General features: G+C 48.4%; 1 protein-coding gene and 1 pseudogene across 1 annotated transcript; one reads left to right on the top strand and one right to left on the bottom strand.

Annotated features, from left to right (window-relative positions):
- The first annotated feature begins 2,091 nt into the window (after positions 1-2,091).
- Positions 2,092-6,420, top strand: LOC126030222 (olfactory receptor 1361-like; annotated as a pseudogene).
- Positions 6,421-7,747: 1,327 nt separating this feature from the next.
- LOC126030221 (olfactory receptor 1361-like) lies at positions 7,748-8,695 on the bottom strand. The gene has a single exon (XM_049788395.1). The coding sequence runs from the start codon at positions 8,693-8,695 to the stop codon at positions 7,748-7,750; it is 948 nt and encodes a 315-aa protein (XP_049644352.1).
- Positions 8,696-9,974: the final 1,279 nt, after the last annotated feature.

The following is a 9,974-nucleotide window of genomic DNA, read 5'->3' as shown; positions in this document are numbered from 1 at the left end:
CACCAGTGGCCACAGAGTGCATCCTATCCCACTACCCTTTGCCCCCTGACCTGCCAAAGTAACAGGAAAGTTTAGGTCCCTTGATTCTATTGTCTTTGGCTTGTATATTTAGTTTTGACCTTATGTATTTCCCCCCAATGTATCCGAGACCACTCTATTAGCATTTTGTCTCCCTCTTTCTCCTCTTCCTTCCTCCTTCCCTGACTCTGAGATCCCCAAGAACCAACATCAAGTGTGCCTGATTCCAGTGCATTTTCCATCATAGAGAGGAGGCCAGGAGAGGGTCCTCCCGGGGTGAAAGTTAGTCACAGGAGGACAGAAAAGTAGGTGGCTATATGGACCAGTTAGTACGTGAAGGAAGGAGTGAGGATATCTGCACTCGGGGGACAAAATTCCCAGAACAGAGACATTCCAGGTGCTAATCCCTGGGCACAACCAACCAACCTCGCAAGAACCCGAATGACAAAGAAAGTGAGTAAACATTGGGATGAGTGCAGTTTATCCCTGCAAAAAATTTACAATTGGGGAGCGCCACACTCCGTATGCTCAGGGTTCCTTCTGGCTGGCTCTGCACTCAGGAATCACCCCTGGATGGCTCAGGAGACCCTAGGATGTAGGGGATGGAACCCAGTTTGCTGTGTGCAACACAAACACTCTCCCCACCGTGCTATCTCTCTGGCTCTAAGAATCCAATATTCTGGGGCCCGGAGAGATAGCACAGTGGCGTTTGCCTTGCAAGCAGCCGATCCAGGACCTAAGGTGGTTGGTTCGAATCCCGGTGTCCCATATGGTCCCCCCCGTGCCTGCCAGGAGCTATTTCTGAGCAGACAGCCAGGAGTGACCCCTGAGCACCGCCGGGTGTGGCCCAAAAACCAAAAACCAAAAAAAAAAAAAAAAAAAAGAATCCAATATTCTTTTTCGTTTGTTTGTTTGTTTGTTTGTTTTGGAGCTACACCCAGTGGTGATCAGGGGTTACTCCTGACTGTGCTCAGAAGTTACTCCTAGTGGTGCCCGAGAGATCCTATGAGATGGCGAGGATCAAACTCAAGTTGACCAACCTCCCTGTGTGCTATCACTCTGTTAGGGTTCAAGTTGACAGCCATGTTGGCTCTGAGAGTCAAAGACCACTTCCGATCATGCAAGATGCAAAAGGGAGTTTAATCCATTGACCGAGGTCCGAGCCTCATCCAACTAAGGGAGACCTAGGCAAGACCCCAAGTCAAATCTTCAGCAGTTTATATAGAAATCACAAGGAGTGGGCCCGGAGAGATAGCACATCGGCGTTTGCCTTGCAAGCAGCCGATCCAGGACCAAAGGTGGTTGGTTCGAATCCCGGTGTCCCATAGGGTCCCCCGTGCTTGCCAGGAGCTATTTCTGAGCAGACAGCCAGGAGTAACCCCTGAGCACCGCCGGGTATGGCCCAAAAGCAAAAAAAAAAAAAAAAAAGGAAGAAGAAAGAAAGAAAGAAATCACAAGGAGTAACAGTCCAATCATTTCATTGTAAAAATGTCTTAATCACTAATTTTTCTGGCTCAATTTTGTTGTCTAGGGATGGGGGATTCTTGGTTTTTACTAAGATCCAGCTCCCCTAAAAAGCACTATGTTATTTTTTGGGGGGAGGGGTCACACCCGGTAGCCCTCAGGGGTTCCTCCTGGCTCTGTGCTCGGAAATCACTCCTGGCAGGCTCGGGGACCATATGGGATGCTGGGATTCGAACCACTGTTCGTCCTGGATCAGCTGTGTGCACGGCAAATGCCTTACCACTGTGCTATCTCCCCGGCCCCATCAGCACTATATTCTTATTATGCTTCTATCTCCTGAGGAATGTGTGGTCAACTCAGGGGCTCCCAGGGAGACACTCGATCGTGCTAGGATTCAGTATGAGGGATTCATGAGACCAGGCAATCACGAGTTGTGGACACTCATGGTCCACCCCTGAAGCATTCAGGAGCCCAATCAGGCTGCACCCAGCCTCAGAGTGAGACTTCCAACCCCAGTTGTTCCCTCTTACCTAGAGCAGGCAGAGTGACGAGATCAGGAAATGGAAAAGAGGGATCCAACTTTCTGGTTTCCTTTCTCCTGGATCCAGGATGGTTACTGACGAGGAAAACCTCACCCAGGTCTCCGAGTTCATCCTCTTGGGGCTCTCCGAGGACCCCGAGGAGCAGCGGCTGCTGTTCCTCCTCTTCCTGAGCATGTACCTGGTCACGGGGCTGGGGAACCTGCTCATCGTCCTGGCCATCGTCACCGACGCCCGGCTCCACACCCCCATGTACTTCTTCCTGGCCAACCTGGCCTTCGTGGACATCTGCTTTACATCCACCACCGTCCCCAAGATGCTGGTGAACCATGTCACGGGCCGCAGGGGGATCCCTTACGCTGGCTGCCTGACCCAGACCTTCTTCTTCGTCCTGTTCGTCGGAATCGACTGCTTCCTGCTGGGTGTCATGGCCTATGACCGCTACGAGGCCATCTGCCACCCCCTGCACTACGCCACATCCGTGACCCCGCAGCTCTGCAGCCTCCTGGTGGGGGTGTCCTGGGCGGCGTCTTGTGGGAACTCCCTGATGCACACCCTGTTGGTGAGTCGTCTCTTCTTCTGTACCCACAGCCAAGTGCCCAATTTCTTTTGTGAGCTCAGCACCCTACTAAACCTATCCTGCTCCGACACTTTCCTCAACAATATCGTGGTGAACACTGTCGGCTCCATGCACGTCTTCATCCCCTTCCTGGGCATCCTGGTCTCCTATGCCTGCATCTTCGCCGCCGTGCTGAAGATCCCATCGCGGACAGGCAAGCAGAAGGCCTTCTCCACCTGCGGCTCCCACCTGTCCGTGGTCACCCTCTTCTACGGGACCCCTCATTGGGGTTGTACTTCAGCCCCACATCCTCTCACACGGCCAGAAGAGACACGGTGGCTGCGGTGATGTACACGGTGGTGACCCCCATGATGAACCCCTTCATCTACAGCCTCCGGAACAAGATATGAAGGGGGGCCCCTGAGAGCCCTGGTCTCATCGGAGGCCGGTTTCTAACACGGTGACCAGGGCATGGAACTACCAGATGCCCAGATACTGAGAATACTGTGCTCACTTTTGTCCTAAATTTCCCTGCAGTGTCTTCTGGGTTCTTCTTTATATATAGCTTTCTTGGATCACTTATTGCTCTGTTAATGTATCACATTTTTTATATCTGCTAGAGGGACAGGCTTGGGGTTATCGGTGGGAAACTAGAGACTGGTGGAAGGAAGGCCACACTGCTGATGAATTGGTATTGGATGTTAAATGCCCAACACAATTGTGCTTATTAATGACTTTGTAAATAGCACTGTTTAATATAAAGTTTTAAAATTTTTAATTGGGAGGCCAGAGCAGTAGCACAGTGGTAAGGCATTTCCCTTGCATGCAACTGACCCTGGCATCCCATATGGTCCCCCCCAAGCCAGAAGTGATTTCTGAGCACGGAGCCAGGAGTAAGCCCTTAGTCATCACTGGGTGTGGCCCAAAAACAAAACCAAAACAAAAATTAGAATGAGGTGACAGAGAGATAGCACAGTGGGTAGGGTATTCTGCTTGCATGCAGCCAACCAAAACAGGTCTGGGATCAATTCCCTGGGCATCTCATATGGTCCGCTGAGGCCTGCAAGGAGCGATTTCTGACCACAGAGCCAGGAGTAACTCCTGAACACCACTGGATGTGGCAAAAATAAAATAAATAATAAATAAAATTTAAACAGGGGGCTAGAGCAATAGTACAATTGTGGAGGGCGTTTTGTCTTGCACATGACTGACTGATCAGGGTTCGTTCTCCGCATTCCATAGGACTCCCTGAGCCTGCCAGGGAGTGATTTCTGAATGCAGGTCAGGAGCAACCCCCTGAGTGAGGCTCAAAAACAAAACAAATATGAAAAGGGTGCTGGGAGTGATAGCACAGCCAGTAGAGCCCTTAGCCTTGCATGCAGCCATTGATTTCATCTTGATTCCCTGAGAACCTTGCTATGGTTCCCCCCAGCCACTCCTGAACACTAACCTCGCCAGGAGTAAATCCAGAGCACAGAGACAGGACTAAACCCCTAGAGCATTGCCAGGGGTGACACCAAACACCAAAAATAATAACAACAATATAACAACAACAATAACAACATGGTAAGTCTTCGGTATGTGAACGATAACTGAAGTCAAGCAGAGAGAAGCTGGGTACTTGCAGGTCTGGCAGAGCCAAGAGACCCCCAGAGTCCCAGCATCAGGGACTCAAAGGGGTGCCCAGATTCTTGCCCCCTTCCCCACACACAGTATCAGGGTCTAAGGGACGCCATTAGCAGGAACTCTGACAAGGCACAAGGATCAGAGTTCAGGGGCTTGTTTTGGGGGTAGCCCAAAAACAAACCAAAAAATTGGATTCTTGAGAAGCCAGATCAATAGTACAGCGAGGAGGGTGTTTAGCAGTGCTCAGAAATTACTCTGGGGCTCAAGGGACCCTATGAGATGACAGGGATTGAACCCACGTTGGCCTACCTATCATTCCAGCTCCCCCTAAAAATATTCTTTATCATGCTTCTATCTCTCTGTTGATGCTCCCCAAAAGAGGCACCTCTGCAGACACTTGTCCCCCAAAAAATGCAGGTGGTGAGTGAGGATGGGGAGGCCCCAGAAATGGGGAGGTAGTAGCAGCACAGAGGCTGGAAGATCCTGGAATCAGGTCAAAGATCTGCATGATAGCAAGAGATGAAGGAAACCAGGAGGGTCAGTGAGTTAGGCCAAGAAGGCACAGCTTTCAGCTCCTCCCCACAGAATGGAAATAGTTTGGGGGAGAGAGAGAAGAGAGGTGAAGAGAGGAGAGGAGAGAGAAATGTGTTTCTGACTACCTTCTGCTACATGATCTGCTATGGACCCAGAACCAGCAGAACAGAGCAACAGAACCAGCCTATAGCTACAGCAGGAACTTGCCCCCAGATTCCTGTTCACAGTTGCCCATCACTATAGGACATTTCTTCACCCCTGTGCTATTTTCTGATTTCAGCCTACACCGTCATTATGGGTCTCGTCACCTTTGTATTTTTAACTTTATTGTCAGCCCAATCAAAGAGTGTGTCTTTCTTCCCTTTATTCTTTACATATTCAAATATAGCAAATCTTTTTTAATCCAAAATTTAATTGACATTATGACTCAGCTAGGAATTCTGAGTTTAAAGGTCTATTTTATATATATTTTATTGAAACCATTGTGATTTACAAAGTCTTTCATACTTGGGTTTCAGACATACGGTGAACCAGGGCCAATCCACCACCAGTGTCGACCTCCTTTCACCACTGTTTCCCAGGTACATTCCCTAAAACTACTACCCAGCCTGCCAATAGAACAGGCCCATTTTAAGTTTAGAGTGTTAGGTTTTGGGTCACTTGATTCTGTTGTTGTTGCCTTTGGCTTGGAGTTCTGTCCTTTTTAAACAACACTGCACCTGAGACCTCTTGGCCCCTGGCCCCCGTCCTTCATATTTGTGTTCTCTTTCTCCACTCAGTTTCTTTCCTTCTCCTAGCTATACTCTGGGCCAAGGGTGTTCAAGACAACCTCCATTTAAACCATTGCATTTTTTCATGCACTTATTCTAAATACCATGCATAAGTGATATCATTCTGTCTATATCCTTTTTCTTCTGGCTTATTTCATTTAACATGACATCTTCCAGTTCCACCTATGTTGCTGCAAACTGCATGATTGCATCATTCCTTATAGTAACACATACATCAATCTTTTATTATTGCAAATGCAACTTCTTTATGATTAGAATAAAATTAAATTCAGGTGACTTTAACTGTTAACAAGGTGGACACAGACCCAACACTTAAGTTGATAAATTCCCTTACAAAAAAATCACAACTTGGGCTGGGAGAGATAGCACAGCGGCGTTTGCCTTGCAAGCAGCCGATCCAGGACCAAAGGTGGTTGGTTCGAATCCCGGTGTCCCATATGATCCCCTGTGCCTGAGCAGACAGCCAGGAGTAACCCCTGAGCACCACCAGGTGTGGCCTAAAAACCAAAAAAAAAAAATCACAACTTAACAAAAATGCCCAACTTGAGGAACAGAGAAAAATCTAAAACCCAAGCTTCATCATGAGCTACAATTCTTTTTAAATGCACCCTAAACTGGGAAGAAGTGAATGGTTCACATTATTTAACAAAACATTAACCCACGGTGCTCGTGGAAGATTTTGATAGAATCAAAATCAAATTTTGATATATCTATTTGATTTGACCTATAAAACTGATTTGATAGATATATCAAAATTTGATTTTAAATCAAATTTGATAAAAGGGTTGTTTCACCTGAAACAAATGTCTCAACAGATATTCAGGCAGGAAAATTATTATCAATGTATATTTTTCTAGAAACAAAAATCTTCTATAAACTCCTTCGATAAGTCCAATTGTCTTGAAAGCATGTGAAGTCCTTCCTTCCTTCCCAGATTTTTTTTTTATTTTTGGGTCACACCCGGCAACATTCAGGGGTTCCTCCTGGCTCTATGCTCAAAAATCGCTCCTGGCAGGCTCGGGGGACCATATGGGATGCCGGATTCAAACCACCGCCCTTCTGCATGCAAGGCAAATGCATTACCTCCATGCTATCTCTCCGGCCCCTCCTCCCCAAATTTTTAATTCCATGACCATTAACTGGGAATGACACAGGTGATGGTCACTAGTTCTAAAATAAAATACTATAAATGAAATAGATGCTGAAACTCTACAGAGATTTTTAAAAATTGAATACCGTCCTTAGCGATTGAATAAAATGAACTCACCAAGACAAGATGCCCTGCTGATCCTTTTTTTTTTTTTTTTTTGGTTTTTGGGCCACACCCTGTGACGCTCAGGGGTTACTCCTGGCTATGCGCTCAGAAGTCGCTCCTGGCTTCTTGGGGGACCATATGGGACGCCGGGGGATAGAACCGCGGTCCGTCCTAGGCTAGCGCAGGCAAGGCAGGCACCTTACCTCCAGCGCCACCAGCCCGGACCCCGCCTGCTGATCCTTTTAAGGCACTGTGTGTGAGGAGAAAAAATAGTTCACCACCATCATTTTTATGAATTTTGAAGTTTTGCTTTTAGCATCTCTTTAGTAGAGCTACTTCCTGTAACCCTTCCCCAAACTTTCTGTTTTTCTAACCTCCTTTTTTTGGTATGTAAAGCCCACATAGATTACAGAGTTTTCCCCCACCCTAGGGATTCTAGATAATAAAGAAAGGGTCTGGCATTGAGCTCAAGAGAGAAAGCATATGGCGGAGAAAAACCATGGCACAAAGTAGACTAACTTCAAGACAACTTTAACTCACTGGCTGGCTGTATTATTTCTCCGCCACTACCCTGCTTCATCAGACCCATCTGCCCTCGGGGTTAAAAACACGGTGCCTGGGAGGTCTCACCCAACACGCGGATTATTTTATATTTTTCATTTACCCATCCCCTGGACTTAAACCAAAAAGGAGTGGGATCATGAATTCTGAGTTGAGGTCATTCTTTCTCCATTAGTTTGTTCATCCGAATTCAGCATCGGGTCCAATTGGTCGGATATTTCCCATGTCCCTACAGACTCATCATTCTAACAGGGCACCTAAATCATCAGAAATGCTCCAGATAGCAGTTGGGGACATGAAGTCACCAACAGAAGCATAATGTAGAGAAATATTAGATATTAGTAAGACACGAAGAAACCTAGGAGCTCTAGAAATGTGCATAGACATGGAACATCCTTCCTCAGTCTCCCCCATTCACAGCCTGTTTCCTACTGAGCAGGGCTTTCAAGGCCCCCTTCATGTCCTTGTTCCGGAGGCTGTAGATGAAGGGGTTCATCATGGGGGTCACCACCGTGTACATCACCGCGGCCACCGTGTCCTTCTGGGCCGTGTGAGAGGATGTGGGGCTGAAGTACACCCCGATGAGGGTCCCGTAGAAGAGGGTGACCACGGACAGGTGGGAGCCGCAGGTGGAGAAGGCCTTCTGCTTGCCTGTCCGCGATGGAATCCTCAGCACAGCCGCAAAGATGCGTGTGTAGGAGACCAGGATGCCCATGAAGGGGGTGAAGACGAATAAGCTGCCTATGGTGTAGACCATGAGGTTGTTGAGGAAGGCGTCCGAACAGGCCAGCTTGAGCAGAGGGCTGAGGTCGCAGAAGAAATGCGGGACTTTATTGTGGGTGCAGAAGGAGAGGCGGGTGAGCAAGGTCGTGTGGGTCAGGGCGTTGGTGAAGGCGATGGCCCAGGAAGCCCCCACCAGGAGGCTGCAGAGCTGCGGGGTCACGGACGTGGCGTAGTGCAAGGGGTTGCAGATGGCCACATAGCGATCATAGGCCATGGCAGTCAGCAACAAACTGTCGATATCGGCAAAGAGGATGAAGAAGAAGGTCTGGGTGAGGCAGCCGGCGTAAGGGATCCCCCTGTGCCCTGTGACGTGGTTCACCAGCATCTTGGGGATGGTGGTGGATGTAAAGCAGATGTCCACGAAGGCCAGGTTGGCCAGGAAGAAGTACATGGGGGTGTGGAGCCGGGCGTCGGTGACGATGGCCAGGACGATGAGCAGGTTCCCCAGCCCCGTGACCAGGTACATGCTCAGGAAGAGGAGGAACAGCAGCCGCTGCTCCCCGGGGTCCTCCGAGAGCCCCAAAAGGATAAACTCGGAGATCTCGGTGAGGTTTTCCCCTTGCATGGCCTACCTGGGTCCAGGAGAAAAAAGGAGAGTGTGGGAGCTGTTCATGATGCTGACCAGACAGGTGGACTAAGGGCAAAGCTAACACTTCACTCACTGTAGCATTTCTCAGGTATATAATTTGATTTTCTTTTGTTTTGTGCAAGTCAAATACCCTGCCCACTGTATCCTCACTCTAGCCCCAGCCACGTTTTGATTTTATAATTTTTTTTGTTTTGTTTTTTGAGCCACGCCCGGTGGTGCTCAGGGGTTACTCCTGGCTATCTGCTCAGAAGTAGCTGCTGGCAGGCATGGGGACCATATGAACGCTGGGATTCGAACCAACCACCTTAGGTCCTGGATCAGCTGCTTGCAAGGCAAATGCCTCTGTGCTATCTCTCCAGCCCCTTGTTTTTTTGTTTGTTTGTTTGTTTGTTTCTTTGTTGGCTTTTGGTTTTTGGGTCACATGCAGCAGTGCTCAGTGGTTACTCCTGGCTCTATGCTCAGAAATCGCCCCTGGCAGGCACTGGGGACCATATGGGATGCTGGGATTCGAACCACTGTCCTTCTGCATGAAAGACAAATGCATGACCTCCATGCTATCTCTCCAGCCCCAAAATACTTTTTTTCTTTTTTTGGTTTTTCAGGCCACACCCGTTTGATGCTCAGGGGTTACTCCTGGCAAAGTGCTCAGAAATTGCCCCTGGTTTGGCGGGACTATATGGGATGCCGGGGGATTGAACCACGGTCCTTCTTTGGCTAGGGCTTGCAAGGCAGACACCTTACCTCTAGCGCCACATCGCCGGCCCCTCTCCAGCCCCTTGTAATTATTTTTTTAATTCTTCTCAATCCCATAAATAGCTGGCTATATTTTACCACTACAAAGCAAAACAATCACTGGCATAGATGCTGACCTGAGTTCTCTCCCCCAGAACATGCTTCCCTCTAAGAAGTCTGACTCCTCTTGTCCTCTTGTCTTCTGCATTTCTGGGTATCTGCCCTGGACTTACTTTCTTTCTTTCTTTCTTTCTTTCTTTCTTTCTTTCTTTCTTTCTTTCTTTCTTTCTTTCTTTCTTTCTTTCTTTCTTTTTTTTTTTTTTGTTTTTGGGCCACACCCGGCAGTGCTCAGGAGTTACTCCTGGGTGTCTGCTCAGAAATACCTCCTGGCAGGCACGGGGGACCATATGGGACACCGGGATTCGAACCAACCACCTTAGGTCCTGAATCGGCTGCTTGCAAGGCAAATGCCGCTGTGCTATCTCTCCGGGCCCTCCCTCTTTCTTTCTTTCTTTCTTTCTTT

This window comes from Suncus etruscus, chromosome 15 (assembly GCF_024139225.1).
Source record: "Suncus etruscus isolate mSunEtr1 chromosome 15, mSunEtr1.pri.cur, whole genome shotgun sequence".
Classification (NCBI taxonomy): domain Eukaryota; kingdom Metazoa; phylum Chordata; class Mammalia; order Eulipotyphla; family Soricidae; genus Suncus; species Suncus etruscus.
This window is presented reverse-complemented; position numbering and strand designations above follow the sequence as displayed.